Raw genomic sequence first — 18,682 nt, 5'->3', positions numbered from 1 at the left:
TGATCTGAACCTTCCTTTCTTGATCACCCCTGGAGGTTCAAAGAATGCCCCCAGCTTACTGTTCCTGGTGGTGCTGAAAGAATACCCATAATTGTTACTAAACAGTGGATAGAGCAAGGAAACATGCCCTCTTTGCCCAGCTGGCTCCCAACTGGCCTTCATTACAGCAGAGATGGAGGGGCAGGCGGGTGACCTTGGCACTTCATTTGTACCTACACGGAGGTTTGCTGCTTGACCTGGGGATTGATGGGTGCTAGATGTTCCATCTAGCCAGCATGTCTACCACTGCAGGGCTGCCCACCTCCCTGGTTTCCATCAAATCCTAATTGCTCTGCAGCTGGCCTTCACTCTACCATGGCCTCCCCACAGAATGCTGGCTTCTGGCTGTTCCCTCCTCCGGCCAGAACAATGCTGGGCTCTGGCCGCTGACCCGGGCCCGAGCAGGCCTGCCAACTCCATGGCTCTCAATCCTTACTTTGCACATCAGGGCTGGCTTCCCATACCCATGGCTTCTCTGCAAGGAAGGTTAGGGAGGTTACCCACACACTCTGACAGACCACTTTAGGCCTAACTGGCCTTGTTCTTGGGTAGAAAGAGGACCAAGATGTGACTCTGAAAGGCTTAACATTTCTAGCAATGCCTCCTCTCCCTGTCTGTTGCACTGCTCTGGGGTGTTCATTCGACTTGGACTGATGCCAGTTAATGTCCTTCACTTCAACCTGACCTGAAATTGCAATGTCCTGAACAAGAGTAAGTGGGGCAGCCGACATTTCACAAGGGGAAGGTTGGCAGCCAGGCTGTGAGCTTGCAATGTCCCATATGGGTCCCAGCTAATACTTTCCACTTTCTTTTTTCTCTTTTTGGAACTGCTTCGTTCTTTCTTCTACTGCCCTCTAGCCTCTTCACTGCCTTGGGAAAGGGGAGCTATTGTGAAATCCTCATCATCTCCACTGTTTATTGACAGGTTACTGTGTGCCCTGTACGGGGCTAAATTCCATGGATTGGGTGTCTCATTTCAACCTCACAACCTTCTGAGGCAGGCTTGATGGCATCTCCACTCTCAAGTCTAAGAGGGATTAAATGATTTGCCCAAGTGTCCATAGCTTATAATAGTTGGAGCTGGGATTCAACTCCAGCTTCTTTGGTGCCCAAATCCTCATGCGTGTGACCCCTACATTGCACGTCCCTCTTTCAAGAAAACATAGCTTGGTTGTACCCTAGAACAGAAGACCCTTGGGAAGCTGCCTTTGACCATTATTGGGTTCCCTCAGCACAGATCGTGCACATGCAGATGGGAACAGATACGCAAGTTGAAGTAATTCCCAATGGAAAACACCAGAGGGATCTGCAAGGCCCCCCACAGCTGTGTATTTGCCCTCCCAAGGCCTGGAATCCCACAGTCATTTCCTGTACCCCGGCCTGGAAAGCTAGTTACACAGACCAAGAGTGTATCTGCCCTGCACTTCTTGGTGGCCTCTGCTTCTCCCAATGGATTCTGCAAGGTGTTTCCTGTAGATCTTGCTGACAGTCTTTGCTGGCGCGTAGCGAAATCCGTCCAGAACATCATGATGTGCTGGCCTCAGACTGGGCTGAGTTTTGTTTTTGTTTGGCCTTAAAAAAAAAATCCTTTTTTCCCCAACCAGGGGCATGGGGACAGGACGGAGGAGGAGGGAGATGAAGGTAAAAATATTGACAGAGTGAAAAATATTGAATATTACTTCTGTTTCAAAGATAGAAATGTCTAGGGGTGGGATGCAGCTTGGTGAGTTCAGGTTGGACTGTGGTTGAAGTTTGGGATCAAGGTGGCAGCTTGGTCTTTATAAAGTCTCAAAGTACACCTTTCATGGGGCCATGGGGGCTGAGCCTGGGTATAAAAGAGAGTTCCCTCCTGTTTTAAAAACAGCTTTTTCTGAGGAGTTCAAGGAGGATTTTAAATAAGCCATCCAGGGATGATGGGAGCAGACAGTGTCCTGTCCCACTCTACAGAAAACTAGAGGGGAATTATTCCAAGTTACTCAGAGCACTGGACGGGCTAGAGAATCAACAGATCCCTTCCATCACTGTCTTAGCTCCTGTCAAACTAAATCATCGGGGCAAGTGTGGGAGCATTTTATCTTCAAGCATATAGCCTATCCCCTCTCGGTATGAGTGAGGCTATTAGAGCATAGTCCCCATAGAGATGTCATCCTGGAAGCATTTTTATTACCGCAGATTAATATACAGTTGGGGGGATTAAAGACATAAGTCCTCTCCTCAGCAGTCTTTAGAATCTTTCTGTCGGTAGATATGGGGACATTCAGAACAAGAGACCCTACCTGGCATTAATGTTTAATGCTCCCCTAATGTACTTTAACCACTGAGACCATCCCAGGTTTGTTTAAATTTGGGGAAATAAACTCTCTGCTGTACTGTCAGCCTAGATAATAGGATGACTGCTGCAGAAACCACAGCAACAAGAACAGACAGTGGTATAAAGAGAACAGGTTGGTGAGGGCCACTCAAACCGTGGAGTTGATGGACTAGGTGGGGTGGACTAGGTGACTTAGGGGCCAGTTTCGTACTTGGCTGCTGTTGCCAGTTTTGGCCACAGCAAATTGTCCAAACAGATATCAGGTGAAGGAAGACCTTGAAACAAGGCCAGAAAAGGTACCTAAAGCATCTTAATTACTTATTTAGGTTTGATTAACTTTTCAGAGATGTGATTCTAGACCCAGAACACAGGGAGGACACAGCATCCGGGATCATTACTAATGAAGAGAAAGTAGAACTCGGAGGATATGTGTAAATTAGAAGGGGATGGTAAAATAACCTGAGACCTCTAGGTTGTAAGGAACCCTAGACTACATTCATTCCAACTTCTCTCTCTTCTGCAGAATAAAGAACTAGGGCTCTAAGGGGGAAGGGATTTGTCAGACTTGTAGCAAGTGGATAGAACCAGAAAGACAACCCAGCTCCCAACTCCTGGCCCAGAATTCTTCCTACTACTCAATACTTTCTATATAATAAGACCCTTTTTCCAAAACAAACAAACAAACAAACAAAAAAAACAATCATTTTACTTCCAAACCCAAATAAGTACAGTTATTTAGTGGAGTAGGTAATTTATTAAATCATGTCAAAATGGGCAGATAAAATCTGGTTTGAAAATAGGAGTTTTTCATGGATGGTGGTGGAGTCTTAACCTGCACTGCCAGCAGTGAAAGTATCCAGAGTGAGGAAGGTGAATCTTTTTCCACTTTGTACACTGGGCAGCAACTCCTAGGAAATTTGCTTTTACCCTCTACCAACAGATTAGAGAGATAAAGGCCCCAAGTGAGACAGAGATGGAAGGAGACTTGGAACCACATCATAGGTGGGGAAGAGCCATCAAAACTGATGAAAATATTTATTTTGGAGATAATTTAGGGAATATGACCATGCTGTTCAAATATCTTCTTTTGTGTAAGCTTAAGATGTCAACCAGTTGGGAGAAGGCCACAGAGAGGCTGTAGAAAGAATTTTGGACCAGTCAAAATATGGCTTAACATGGAACAAGCTGACCTAGCTCAGAGATGTTTGTATAGTTGCCAGATTAATCCCGGGATGAGACTGAAGAGAAATTCAGAGGAGGTTACACTGAGTGGTTTTGGAGGTTCCACTCAATCTCGAGTCTCAGGCCTGTGAAATGTGTTTGAGATTATCTATGTTCCTAACATTCAGTGGCCCCACTGGGCTCATGGGAAACTCTGTTGGGAGGGAATGAGCCTACACATTGTGGAGTAACTGGGGGGAAAGGGGGAAGAGGGAGTTTGGGTTTATTTTGGAAAACTTGTGCCAACTGATTTCCATCTTCATTATTTTTCATCCTCATAAATATAAGTCACCTATCTTCAGAACAAGGAAAATGAGGCCTGAGGAGTTTATGTATCCTGCCCAGCTGGAATGAGTCAGTGGGCTGGGTTCAAAAGTCCATTCTCCAAGACATTCATAAGCCTGAGCATGAACGAAATGTTATCAGAACTGCATGAGGCAGAGTCTTGGGGGGCTGATGATCCCAGGAACAGAGAAGTAGTAGCATCATTGTCTATAGACCCAGATTGTGGGACAGTCCTGAAAAGTCCCCCATTCAAGCTCCTATCACCCAGGGAACTTGGCATTTACTTTGGGTCTTCCCATTGTCTAGAATATCCTCCTTCTTTTCTTTCCATGTTCAAAACTCAACACATTTTTTCTTGGCCAGCTCATGGCAGTGGAACTGGCCGTGGACAGTTATAGCCAGATACAGTGAGTGAAGCAGCTGTATAATAGAGGAAGATGGAGTGGGAGGTTTTCAGGAGGTAATCAATATATGCCAGGATGGAAAAGGTATCTTCCTTTACCCAGTACCTATTTACTGAGCACCTACTATGTTCTAGGCACTGTGTGAGATATGGGGGATATAATGATAAGCAAAGCAAGTCATGATCTCAATTTCGTGTGTAATGCTAGGAAATGAGACATTATTCAAGTGAATTCCCAAACAAACTTACAAACTGAGCAATATGAGAATACTATCAGAAGTACTATTTTAATCTGGTGTTGAGGGAGGGGTCAGGGAAATCTTCCTCTGAGGAAGTATCTCTGAGTTGAAATATGAAGGATGAATAGGGGTTGTTAGATAAAAAGGTCTTATGCAGAGGGAATGACATGTACAAAAGCCCTGAGGCCCTTGCACCTGAGCAGAGTTAGACCAGTGTTGACAATCAGGTGTCCAGTAAAGTTCACTTGTCTCCTCCCTTGCCACCCTTCTTGGTCCTAAGCCCTGTGCTCCCCTCCCCAAACCATGAGGCTTTAGGCTGATTACTGGACTTCTCTGTTTTAGAGAGTTAAGCCCACCTCAAGATTCTCACCATCTATGGCTTATGTGAATTCTCTGATAATTAAGCCTTAAGAATTTTCCTTTACTCTGCATGTCTGATGCATCTGACTTGGCTGATTGTTTCAGATTTGTGAAATGTCAAGCAGCAGAAAGATAAGCTTTGCTAGCAGACATATGTGGATTTAATTTCTGGCTGTGTGACCTCTGACATGTTTCTTATCTATTCTGAGTCTTGTTTTCTTGATCTATCCAATGGAAATAATGCTCTTGCAAGTTAGTTTTAAGAATTAGCTGTAACACTGGTAAGGTGTGTCTGTTTTGTTCACTGTGTATTTCCACCCCCTGACACAGTGCCTGGCACATAGTAGCCACTCGGGAAATTTTTACTGAATGCACAAGAGGCTCAGGCACTATGGACTGCATTCAGGTTTGACGGGAGAGTAGTTCGTTCGTTCGTTCGTTCTATCTCTCACCATTGACACAATTTCCTATCACACTGCAAGGGCAGGTTGTGTGCAAAGATACCAGGGACAGGTTTATTATTCTGCTGTTACCCACTTTGACCAAAGAGGGCAGCCTTAAGCATTCTTTACTTCTGTATTTTCTTTAAAACAAGGCTGGCTTCCTTAAACGGCTCTTGTATCTAATCTCCAGCCATTCTTTCACACTCTCAACGTTAGCTACCTTTGATAACTGTCTTGGGGATTGAAGATCTATAGTCTGGCCTTCTTTTTCTTCATACCTGTTTCTGCCTGAGTACCCACTACCTGGGTCCTGAGCCGGTGAGAATGTTCTCACCAGGCAGGGGAGCACCTGCTTTAAATGGGAACCCCTGTGCTGGGTCCACCTGGTGTCCACAGTCTTCCTGGCTGAAGTTAGGGAAGTTAAAGAGAGAAAGAGGAAGCCTTGACTGTTTTAAAAGCTACCCAAAGGGTTATTATAAATGTACCACATTCTTTTTGGCATCTGTGCTACATAATCCCCCGAGACAGAGAGGGGAGCAGACATTGCTTCTTACTGAAACCACAACAAAGTCTCTTATCCATCCTCACTGCATTTTGAGAATAGATTCACTGCCTGTCTGCAAAGACACATCTGCAGGTCTGCTGTACAAACGAGGGAGGTCCCTTTGCTTCACAGTTCCTTGGCTTTCCTACTCCTGGACCTCTCCTGGAGTCCCTCTGCTCTCCTAGCAAACAAAATCCCAATTAGCAGAAAAATAAAATACTATAGACACCTCCTGAGATGTTGCCAACCATTCTGGTCTCACAGAAATGACCTGACCTGAAAGCTCTAAGTTCTGAGAACCATTCGTCGGCACGGTATTTTTCTGGGCACTGCTTCAAAGGGGCCATGGTTGAAGACCAGGCTGCTATTCTGGTGGCCTCTTGTTTGGGATAAAGTTTCCCATGGGCCCCTGGGGAGGGCTGGAGCACTCGGCAGGGGGGTATTCTGGGCACCCCGACCTGTGTGCCTGCACGACAGTGAGCAGGTCAGTGCCTCTGAACCAAGTGGGGTAGAGCTTTCTAGAGATCAGCAGGCTTCCTAGGCTCTGGCACACACTGAGCTGAACCAGCCAAAGCACCCGAGGTAAGACCACTGGGAGAGATTAAGGGGCTTGGAGGAAGGTGTTGGGGGAGACATGGATTCCTTAAATCTTAACTTTGGAGATCAGAAACAGGATGTGAACTGGAATGGGACCATTAATGGGTCTAATGCAAAGTGGAGCAAACAAGTCCTGAACATGTTTCTAGGGGTTTCTTGAGGCTTTGGGGTCCTCCTATCAGCTGACCATTCAGGCACACATTGGGCACATATTAACATAAGGTTCGCTGGCCAGGATCAAGTGATTTCTCTTTCACTGCCCACCTGAGAAATGACATGTGTTGGAGAAGACCCAGCCTATACAAAGTTGGGCATTCTTGCCCACCTCTTGGCTTCCACCATCCCCTGCCCCTTGTTACACACACTGCTTTCTATTCCTCTGATAGGCTAGGCTCTCCAGTCCCTCGGCCTTCACCTCTGCTCCCTCCTCCACCCGAAGGCCTTTTAATCCTCTTCACTTCAGCTGACCCCTGCAGATTTCTCAGATCTCAGCAAGGCAGAATGTCTCCCACCTACACGCATCCATAGCACCACGAGGTCTTACCTCGGGAATAAGGACCATCTTAGAAGGGAGATGGTGTTACTGTGCTCTAGGTTTCTAAGTGGATAATAAGGCAACTACCCCAAAGTGTTCACCAAGCATAAGCAGAATGGCTGAGACTTTTGCTCTGCAGAGGGTGACCAGGAGAAGAATGCTAATACCCCAAAGTACAGAAATTGCCTAGCTTGGCTAAGTGTGTCTGATACATGCTCCTGGCTATAACCACTTATCTTTTTGTCTCAGGATATAAATAACCTTCGTGAAGGTAGGACCTTGTCTACCTGCTGACTGCTGAATCCCCAAGGCATAGCAGAAGATCCAAGGCATGTAGTCAAACACTTCTGAAGTAACAGTGAAAGAGTGATTTAATTCCAACTCATGTTAGAAGGAGAAGGATGAGGAGGAGAAGGGAAGGGAAGAAGAAGGAAGAGAAGGAGGAGGAGGAAAGTGGGGAGGGAGGAGGAGAAAGGAGGCATGGGAGAGAGGAGGAGGGAGGAGGAGGAGGGAGAAGGAGGAGGACAAAAGAGGAGGAGAAGGAGAGGTAGGAAGGAGGAAGAGGGAGGAGGAGGAGGAGAGAAGGGAAGAGGAGAAAAGAGGAGGAGGGAGGGGGGAGGACTAAGGTGGAGGAGGGTGGAGGAGAACAGAGAAGGAGGAGGAGGGGAGGAGGAGAGGAGGAGGGAGGAGAATAAGGAGGTGGCACCACTGACCTTTCTGATGCTAAACCTTGGGTTTCTCATCTGTCGGTGAAGTATGGGTGCTGTCCCCCCACAGGCATTTGTTAACTGAGGCCTCTTGTAATTAGACCCTGTGACTCCCCTCTTTTTAGATATGAATCTTTAGCATTTGGATATTAGGGTCCCATTCTGGCTTCTCAGATCAGACTTGTACCTGCCTCCCTCTCCTCTTTTCTGGGTGACATTTTAGGAGCTCAGACTCCTGACCCGCACTCCAATAGCTTGAACCCAAATCCATCTCTGTCTCCTTTTATTGTATTACCTTTGATTCCTCCTGTAGCCTCATTCTTCATTCAACAAACACTTGGGGAAGCCTTGCCGTATTCTAGGCGCCTTGTCAGGTGCTAGAGTCAGATGCAGGCCTATTATCTAACAATTCAGGCTAATGAGTGCCAAGCAACTGGCCATTAAGGTAGAACATCTCTGGGAAAAAAGGAAGCCAAGAAGACTGGAGGGATTTAGTGTGGTCTAAGGTGGGCAGAAGTCTTACTGGAGGACGTGGCATTTCAGGTAGATGGGTCTTGTAGGGAAACAGATGTGTAGGCAGATGACTGGGGAGAAAGTCATTCTCACTGAGACAATGGGTATCACAGGGCAGGTCAGTGTAGTGGGGCAGGGAGCGGGGAAGCTATAAGGGGTGCTGGAGGCTTTGCAGTGGCAGGACTTGGGATGAGGTCCAAACCCCAGAGACCCCTTTATACATCACTGTGCTATTCAAAATAATCCTGTTATGTTGCAAAACCAAGGGAGGCTTGGGGGGCTGTGGGTAGGGTTGGCGCTCCCATCTGTTACTGAGAGAATGGGGGGGGCTTTGGGGAAGGATCTCCCTTCCTACTTTCTATGCTTTGGGGTACTGACATCCCCCTCTGGCCACCCTTTGCAGGACAAAAGCTTCAGCAATTCTAATGCTTTGGTAAACCCTTTGGGGCAGTCAACTTACGGGTCTTTTAGAAACCCAAATCAGGGGTGCCTGAGTGGCTCAGTGGGTTAAAGCCTCTGCCCTCGGCTCAGGTCATGATCTCAGGGTCCTGGGATCGAGTCCTGCATCGGGCTCTCTGCTCAGCAGAGAGTCTGCTTTCCTTCCTCTCTTTCTGCCTGCCTCTCTGCCTACTTGTGATCTCTGTCTTTCAAAAAAATAAATAAAATCTTTAAAAAAAAAAAAAAGAAAGAAACCCATATCATAGGAACAGCACCTCCCTTCTCAGATGGTCCTCACCCCCCAAGTAAGTCAGCCCTGAATCCTAGGACTTTAACCCTGTCCTGGGTCAAATGATCTGTACCTTTCTCCCAAACTGGCTGTGGCTACAGGAAGAAATTGAGGGTGGCTGACTTTGAAAGTGGTTACACTGCAGATGAAATGTATTAATGCCAAGTCCAGACATATAACTAGGTGGTGACTCTTAAATTTTGTCTTTCAATAATTTAAAATCGAGATTGCCGGGGCGCCTGGGTGGCTCAGTGGGTTAAAGCCTCTGCCTTCGGCTCGGGTCGTGGTCTCGGGGTCCTGGGATCCAGCCCCGCATCGGGCTCTCTGCTCCGCGGGGAGCCTGCTTCCTCCTCTCTCCCTCTGCCTGCCTCTCTGCCTAGTTGTGATTTCTCTCTGTCAAATAAATAAAATATTAAAAAAAAATAAAATCGAGATTGCCACTTAAAACATGAAAGCTGGAGTAAGACACAGATTTTGCTTGTGTTCCTTTTGGATAATCTGAAAGTACCAGGCAACTTGACCTTTCTGGACCTGTGTTCCCTTTGTTTGCCTCTCTGGGCCCCTTCATTTGATATACATACAACTGACATCAGCTGAGGCCCCAACATGTTTCCTGGACTGCTCAGGCAGAAACCCACACTGCTTCCAAGGTGAGGAGAGCTAGGACCCCACACGTGCCCCCTCCCCCTGCAGGCCCCTGTCTGCCGGGAGGCCCTCCCCGGGACAGCCTTGCCTCGAGGACCCTAGAACACAAGGCAGGCACTGAGAAAAGAGGCTCTGTGCAGAGAGGTTTTAATATCCTCCTGCTTTTAATAGCTTTCCCTGAGATGGAAACTTGGGTTGAAATGATTTGCAGCTCTCCAGATTTTTCTGAGTGTGTGTGTGTATTTGGGTTTATTTTTAGCCACAGGGGTTCATTCCGTGCCAAAAAAACCTGCTTAAATAAAACCAAGATTAATATTTTTACTTAACGGAAAGAGTTAGTCAGGACAGGCTTTGAACTAGAGACTCCCTATCTTGATTTGGGAGTGCATCTTAACTGTCTGGTCCTGGCTTTGACACCAACAAAAAAAAAGCCCTTTGAAACTGACAGAGAGAAGTGCCCTCAGGGGACCAGGGTAGGAGGCCAGAAGATCCTATTGTGAGACTTCTCCAAGGGGCACTCTTCCTCAGTCACAGGGGCTGCCCCTCCCTGCTCCCCTCCTGTTCTCCAGGGCCATCTTCCTGGAAAGGTGGGTAAGTCAGTCCTGGCTCTGCTCAGAGCCTGGCTGGGATTCTGCCTCACTCCCAACTCCTTCCTTAGACCCTCCCCATCAGATCTGGTCCAGGCTTCTGCTTCCTCTGGATTCAGATAAAGCAAACGGAGTCTTTGCTTGGGGATGGGCTAAGGCCTAGATCCGCTATCTAGGGAGCTCCAGCTGCTCCTCCCCTTGGACAAACCTCACCCCTCTTTGTGCGATGCCAGCTCTTTGTTCTTGCTCTTACTGCTGTGTTTGCTCTCCTTGAATACCATTTACCTGTTTCCTTGCCCCTGAATTCCCCAGGGCCTCATTTATCTCCTTGTCCCTGTGAGCCTAGCATAGTACTCCACAAATGATTGTTGAACAGATGTTTATCTGGCCCTATGAACTGAGAACTGCTATTAACCCCTTCTGATAGAATAAGGCTCAGAAAGACTTGGTCATAGGCCAAAACTTACCCAGAGGACTCATTTATCTTTTTTTTTTTTTTTTTAAATCACCCTTCATGTATGTGGCCCTTTAGCTTCATACATTCAGCAGATATATAGTAGGGACTTGTTACAGGCCGGTCTCTCCCTGGTTGCTCAGGCTATAGTAGTTAGTAAAGCAAAGAACCCTCTTGTGAGGCTTGCATTCTAGTGAACAGCACATGGATACGGACTATGTCAGCTGGTGGCCAGTGCTATGGAGCACAGAGAGGCTGGCCAAGGGTGACAGGGAATGCATGAGGGAAAATTATGGGGGATCATGGAGGCCCCCTGACTAGGTGACAATCGAAGTAGGTGAGGGAGTGAGCCATGTGGCTTTGGAAGGAAGAGTGTTCCAGCAGAGGGAACTGCAAGGGCAGAGGCCCTGAGGTGGTGTTTGGGGTGGTGCAAAAGGAGTAGGGGGCTGGGGCCAGAGTGGAGCAGGTTGCCATTTCCAAAGAAGGAAGGTAACGGGACCATGGGTGAGTGAGGGGCATTTTCAGGAGCTCAGTTTTGGAGGGATTGAGTTGGAAATGTCCTATTAGACCTCCACGTATAAGGGGATACTAAATGTAGACTCATGTTGTGGGGGCTCTGGGCTGGATGATGCACAAATGGGAGCTGCGAGTGGTACAGAGGTACAAAGCCACGAGCTGGGTGGAAGTGAGAGGAGGATGAGGAACCCACAACTGCCCAGACTGAACACATGGAGGTCACCAGTGACCTCGACGAGAGCTGCTTTGGTGAAGAGAAAGAGGGAGCTTAGGTCATGGCAAGAACCTTTCCAGGTTGGTAATCATCACCCTGACATAGAAGCCAGGATGGGAAGTGACTTGCCCAGTGTTACACAATGACAGAGCCCTGACTGTATCCAGGTCCACACGTTCCAGGCCTGCTCATTCCAGTTTTGTTGATCTGAACTTTCAGCCTCCAAGTCTTTGGAGAGAGGCTTTTGGGGTTTGGGTGACACATGGGCTGGAACCCAGAAGGAAACCAGAGTAGGGTAGGCCTTCAGGTGTCTGCCCTCCACCCTTTCTTCAAACCTGGACATCAACAAAGTATCCCCAAAGAGGCAGCAGATAATTGTGAAGAACTCTGGCAAGGGTCATTGGAGGTAGATACCAAAGATCGTCAGGGGGATGAGGAAATGCTGGATCAGGTCTCTTGCTGTCTTCCTCTGATTAGTACATTTCAGAACCTTCAAGTAATCACCACCAGCAACATAACAGTATATCATCTGTTTAGCTTCAGGCTTACAAAGTGCCTTTTTACATATACATTGTCTCATCTAATTAATCAGTCTAATTAACCTCAGACCCATAGTGTTGTGAGAAACCTCAGGGGTCATCAGGATTTGTGGTTTCTAAGTTATTTTATTTTCTTCCTTAAAAGCCTTGCTGGAAAGCACATTATGATATTCTGTTCTACTACTGATGGTGATTACTTGTAGATTCTTATTACCAATCTGAGGGCACATGTGTGAGTGATTGGGAGAGAGTGTTGGGGTGATCAAAGGGATGGGGGTCACTGGGGGCTTATCAGGTGGGCCTTCCACCTAGGGACAAATCCACCTCTCTGATCCTTACCAGAGCAGACAGTGGGGGTGGGGAGGTGCAGAAAATTATGAAATGTTTTGCAATCAGTACAAATCCCATGAAAAGGCTTTAGGCAGTCCACTTTCTTGGGGGACCCCCAATTTTTGTTCTCCTGGGATGCAAAACCACCCTCAGGATACCTGATCTTATTCTTCATAGTTGGAAAACGGGGACAATAATAGCCATCTTATAGAGTTATCTTAAGAATAGAGCAAGATAGCATGCATGCATGCTTGGCACATGGGAGGGGCTTAATGAATAGTAGTTATTGTTATGAGTGTGTTCTAGTCCCTCCCTCTCCCCTAGACTTACAGACATGATGTAATGAAATGCAGAGAGCTGATAGTTAATGAATGGCTGGGCAGCTGCTGGAGCAAGGAAGCCTGGCTCTGCCTTCTTTGGATAGGCTAAAATTCAGGATCTCCATGGGGCACAAGACCAGGGAATTGCCTAATGGGCTGAGCCAGATGGGCTGTGGGCCTGCCTTGCTGTGGGTTTCTTGCTTATTGTCTTTGTCATGAGCTCTTGGCCTCAGAAAGGCCTGTGTGGAGGGCAACCAGGAAATGAACATCAAGTGACTATCAGACACTTCCAGACCCCTCTTTTCTTCCAAGTCCGAGTCAAAAGACTGGTAAGCCCATAGACTAGGCCTTTATGCTTACCTAGATCCTGCCTGCTAGGGTCCTATCAGAAGAGCATTCCCCTTCCTAGGGTTAACTCTAACAGTGACTTCTGCTTTTGGAGAAATTCATCCTACCTGCTGGTCAGGTGTGCCTTACCTACCCTCACTGTCCCCCTAAAAACCATACCTCAAATCAACAAAGTCATTCTTTAGGGCCTCCAGAGAGACAGGAATGGGAGCAGTGTGTGTGTGTGTGTGTGGGTGAGGGTCACTTTGTGTGTATGTGTATGTGTGTGTGTGTGTGTGTGTGTGTGTGGTAGTAAAAGTATCTCACTTATTTGATGGCTAAATCAACTCCTTTACCTTGGGGAGGATCTATAGTGCTGTCAACAGGATCCCAAGATCTAAGATGGGCAGAACCCATGGTCTTAAGTTAGTATACATTAATTCATTTACGGGATCCTTGATCTAAAATCTAGCCAAACTTTGCCTTCCAACCTGCTAGCAGAAAAGTCCAACCATCAGATCAGGGTAAAAAGGTCTGGACTTGATTGAAGGTAGTTGTATGGGAGGTGGAAGGAGAGGGTAAGAGGCAGGGGCTTTCTCGTGGGCATCTTGTCCCCCTCTGAATATGCTGACAAAGAGCAGATGTACAACTTCTGGACACAGCAGTAAGCTGCACTGGAAGCTAAATCTCGCTTGCCGGTGGAATTTTTTGTTCAAAACTTGTGCTACTTGTGGTCTACATTACTGTGGATGGAGGTGGGGGCAGGCAGCACACAATTATATTTCTGGAAGGGATGTTCCTTGTTTCTCTTGTTTTTGTAAGCTTTTACTAGCCCTCCTCACAAAAATTATTTAAAGAAAGAAAATTATATAGACATATACCTTTACATCTGGATCCTCAGGTGTATGATATATTTAAGAGGGCCCTACATATATTTACAGGTCTATGTGCCAATTATATAAGCACACATAGCCTGGTCAGTTTCTTCTTACAGACTTTTAAGTTAAAATACTGTTTACTCTGTTTTCCTTTGACCTCCATACCCCTGGAAGCCCAGCTTCCTTTCCCAGAGCATAAGAGGCTCCAAAACCGAGATTCAGGCTGTTCGTCATTGCCCCTTTCTCTGACTGGTGCTTTCAGACACCTTGGAGGTTAGCCCTCTAGCCATGAACTTTTAAACTTTGTCTTCCCACTAGACTGTCTCTGTGGAGGTAGGAAATGGGACTTCTATTTTTCATCATCACGCCCACCAGCACACCAACCCAGCTCACTCCTATGTTGGCTTAGCTGCCGGGGGACACTGAGAAGACAGTGTGGGGCCACATTCCAGCAGGAAGGAAAATAAAGAAAACCTTTGTCTAGCCCAGCCCATCTGTAAAGCTGGCTTCTAGCCACTACACCAAGGTGGCGGGAACAGCCCACATGCTGCCAGCTCTAAGTTTGGAAACTGTCTTCTGTTGTTGTTGGAGAACCATGACCTTCCATACCTCCCCTGTCTACTGTGGCCCCGAGGCCAGAGAATGCTCAGGAGCACCCTTATTGCCAAACAAGAAAGTACAAAATAGCACACATTTGCATTGCAGAGGAGAAACCAAAGCAAATAAAGACATATTAATTCAGACCTAATGGGCAGATTTGAGGTTGGCTGGTGTTTTTACTCTGGAAGGACTTTGTGAATCTCTTTGGGAGAGCAGAATATTACTTAATTTTAGTTCAGTGTAGTGCAGTTTTGTTTTTGTAAAGAAAACACTGGTGTGGCCTCCATGCTGGGCCTTCCCTGCCAGCCTTTCTGGATCATAACCGTGTGATCGAGTTTGGTTCTGGTAGGCTGCTCTTGGGTTACATGTGGGTGATGAGATAGGGCAGGTCCCTGTGATGAGGTGAGTGCGCCAGACTTAAAAACACCTTGTATGTTTGTTCTGACCAGTTTATGTGTGTTCCCCTACCTCTCCCTGAAATTCTGCATGACCAGATATTTTGAGGAGCTTGCCTTTCTTCCTATCCTGGAGAGAACCCCCAGGCCTTAGCTTATGGTGTATGTTAGAAGATAATGATACTCAGACAAGTAACAATAGAGGTCACTGGTAGGGGTGTTATTCTAATAGTCAGTGTCTGCATGTAACCCTCACAGCATGCAGTTTACGAGGAATTGCTGTAGATTAGGAAATGAAGACAAAGAAGGGTTTAATGACCTCCCTAAGGTCATGTGGCACCAGTGCTGGGATTCGAACCCAGGCGTCAGGCTCCAGAGCCCTGGCTCTTCCGTGCTCTGCCATGTTGCTGCTCCACTAGAATTAGGACATTGCTTGTAAGCCACGTGATGGGCGTTGGGCCAAGGCAATCAGAAAGATTTAGGAGAAAGGAGGTCGGGGACACATGGGTTTGTCTGAGGCCGCATGGTAGTGGTGGAACGAAACTCAAATGTGGCTTCCTGACTACAGAAACTTACTCCCTTTTCACCGAACAATTGTCAGATGAAAAGGTTTCAAGCTCAGGCCATTTCAGGGTAAGGAAGGAATTGGCTAGCTGTATGTGCACAAGCTTCCAGAAGTACCTAGCTTTATGGGACAGGTCTGCTTATGACATGTTATGTCTAAATGAAGTCGAGCCATTTTTGAGCCAGGGAAGTGTAGAAGTTGCTATTTAAAGAAATCCCTTTTGCAATTTCTTCCCCTGTAAGGCAAAGACTCACTTGCTGGTTTACCTTCTGTGTTAATGAAGCGGCAGAGGATGGAGCCAAATCAATTCAGGAAGAATCAATAGTAAAGTCCTGGCAGATATGCTCTCTGCCCAATAGTTAAGCTGTTACAACCTGACTGTGGGAGTTGCTGTAGAGGAAATAGTCCCTGGGCCTCTGGGAGGCTGGCTCCCTGCCAAGGATGCTGCTACAAAGTTAGACAAAGAGGTGGAGGCAGAATCTTGAGGGATCTTTGCCTGGAATCTTGCCAACCTCTCGTTTTTGCAGCGGACTTGGAAACAGCCACTCGCCTCCTCCCAATCTGAGCTGTGTCTGCTAAATTGCTAACTTCGCCAATGGGCTCTGTGTTTTACCCTCCCTGGCAAGAAGTTCTGGTGGGGCTGTTGGTTCATCTGGGTCTTGACTTCACGTCTGATAGGAAAAGTAGGGTCCAAACTCGTTTGGAGAGGAACGGGACAGAATCCAGTTGGAATGGCAGAGATTGTTTCCTAATAAAGGTTGTTTTGTTTTGTTTTTAGAGATTAGAGTCAATGAATTGGGAAATGTGGTGGGACATCCAAAATGGGAAAGGATAACGGAGCCACCAGAATGGGCAGGGGTGTGTGTGTGGGCGGGTGGGGGGTGTAATTCTGTTCAACAGACATTTATTCAGGACCTACTCTTTTTAGGGGCTAAGTATAACTGGAGGTAAAAAAGAGTGACAGGATCTTAGAACTGGAAGAGTTCAATGTGTGACTCAAAGCAAGGCTGCTGTACATCCAAAATCCATTCCATTCTGGGGAAGGTCCTAGCATGAGAGCTTCCAGAACTCCTTGATGGAGACACTCTCTGTCCCTATGGCAGCCCCTCCCCGTTTCTTGCCAGTTTTTGTTATTAGATGCCTTTTTTGGGGGGGGTTGAGCCAATGAACACAACTTTTCTGCAGTTTCTGAATCATCTTTAAGATCTGTCCATTACTCTTTCATGTGCAAGCTCTATAAACATCTGAAGACAGCTACTGGGTGCTTCCTTTTCACATAAAATACAAAAAGAATGCACAGCCTCTTATAATCTCAAAGTAAATTCCTCCCTTCTCTGTGTTTTTACTGCATGTAGTAAATGCCTATCTTCCAGCCTTCCTCAAGTTGGGTCTGTATAATACTTTTCCTGTTCATAGTTGGTATTTACTGAGCAACTCCTTTCTGCCAAATGTTGTACTAAGAAATTTCAGAAGATCTTTTCTTTAATCTTCATTCCAATTCTTTGATATAGGTAGTTATACCCTCTTTACAGAGGAGAAAACTGAGGTTCAGAAGAGCAAGTGGCTTCACTTCTCTGTCAGTTTCCTTGTCTGTATCATGTGGATGGTGATACTGCCCGTGTAAGCTGTCTTGAGGAGTAAATACATGAGATGTACTACTGCACAGAGTTGGCATGTGATAGACGGGAGCAAATTTTAATAGCAGCAATCCTTCTATCGTCAGCACATGCAATTTTTGGTGATGATGATGATGATGATGATATCAATAATGTTTATGTAATATATACCGTGTGGGAGACATGGTGCTGAGTTTCACATGCGTTATCTTACCTAATCCTTTCAGTTCAGGAGATTGGTACCATTATTATCCCAGCTTTACACAGGAGGAAATGGGAGGCCAGAAGCAAAATTCCTTGCCCACAGTCAAAATAGCCATACAGAGCAGAGCTCTGTTGATTCCTGAGCTCCTACTCCGCACTGCTCCCTCCTCCACCACATCCTAATTGAGCTACACTTTACTGCATACTTTGCCATCTAAGTGCTGGGAACCAAGGGCCCCATCAGAATGCCGACCAGCTAGGGAGAGTGGCTGGGATGCTTTGCAATCCTGCAGGTCCGTCAGGATTCAGTGAATGTATGCATGCAAAGGAGAGCTCCACAGGAGGTAGCATTCAGGAAGAGGTCCTGGTGGAAAGACAATAGTTTTGGGAGACCAGGCAATTGTCAGATGGACAATGGAGGATGGCAAGAGGCTCTAACAAAAGCAGTAGATTTTAGATTATGGTAAACCCAAAGAGTCAAGAAACTCCTCCAGAGGTGAATGCAGCCTAGGAATTTCCAGGGTTGGCAACTGTGAACATTTGGGATAATTAAGTTGAATGATGACTGCCCGCCTTCATTCCTCCATTCCTCTCCCTCCCACCATCCCCCCACCCCCAACCAGAGTCTCTCATCTGAATTCTTACTTTTATAAACACAATCATCTATTCAAGTTGACCCAGAGATAAGAAAGCAATTCCAGGCCCTCAACCTGAGATGTGATCCCTGATGTGGTTCAAGTCTTCCTAACCTCTTTCCTGTCTGTATCTTGCCTTTTTCTGCAGTGATCCGGGCCAAGGTGGTAGGGAAGAAGCTGGTGAAGGAGGGGCCTTTTGGCACGCTGGTCTACACCATCAAGCAGATGAAGGTGAGTGACAGAATCCAGCTCCAGGAGAGCTCTTGGGTTTTTTGGCAGCAGAGTCCTAGCTAGGGGAGGTTAGGTGGGTGTGCATAAACCTCCCCACTGCTGGAAAGGGCATTGCTGAGGCAGAAGAAATGACAGCAGGAAGTTGGGGGGGAAGGTGACTGCTTCACCCTAGAGCCAGTGCAAGTGGAGTCCCTCAGAGACCATTGTTAAGAGGCTCAGTTCTGGAACCAGATAGCGGACAGCCTTGTTCCCTGGCAACAGCGAGACCCTGGCCAAGTCACTGCCCCTTTCTGGGTGTCAGTCTTCCCATCTGTAAAACGAGGGGATGTAGGACTAGTTTGTCTTACAGGCTCTTCTTCTGAGCTCTCAGTTTTGAGTTTCAAGAGTGCCTACTGGTCTTGTGCAGTTGCCGAGGTTACCATTTACGTTTAACTCCTCGAATCTCTACACTGAACTTTGGCCGATCACAGGAAACGCATCCTGGAGTAGGATCCTCTTTCCCTGTTTTCCCAGAGCTAGCCTCCCAGCTGCTTAGCACCGTTTACTAAGCATATTCATATTACTAAACATATTCCTGAGCATATTAACATTATGAAGCACACTAAGGAAGTCCACCTTACCAAAAAGAACATCAGATTTGAAACCTGCAGAACCTGCTTCCGTATCTCAGCTCAACTCCCAAATAGTCTGCTTACCTTGGAA

General features: G+C 46.7%; 2 protein-coding genes across 3 annotated transcripts in view; one reads left to right on the top strand and one right to left on the bottom strand.

The window, feature by feature from the left end:
- SYN3 (synapsin III) overlaps positions 1-18,682 on the bottom strand; it is a 462,269-nt gene that overhangs the window by 270,873 nt on the left and 172,714 nt on the right. The gene's annotated exons all lie outside the window — the stretch shown is intronic.
- TIMP3 (TIMP metallopeptidase inhibitor 3) overlaps positions 1-18,682 on the top strand; it is a 57,010-nt gene that overhangs the window by 25,495 nt on the left and 12,833 nt on the right. The window contains exon 2 of the mRNA XM_046011484.1: positions 17,898-17,980. Within this exon, the coding sequence (XP_045867440.1) occupies positions 17,898-17,980 (83 nt within the window). The remainder of the gene's footprint in view (positions 1-17,897; positions 17,981-18,682) is intronic.

The sequence above is a fragment of the Meles meles genome, chromosome 7, assembly GCF_922984935.1.
Source record: "Meles meles chromosome 7, mMelMel3.1 paternal haplotype, whole genome shotgun sequence".
Taxonomy (NCBI): domain Eukaryota; kingdom Metazoa; phylum Chordata; class Mammalia; order Carnivora; family Mustelidae; genus Meles; species Meles meles.
Note: the sequence above shows the minus strand (reverse complement) of the source record. Positions and strands in the feature narration are given on the sequence as shown.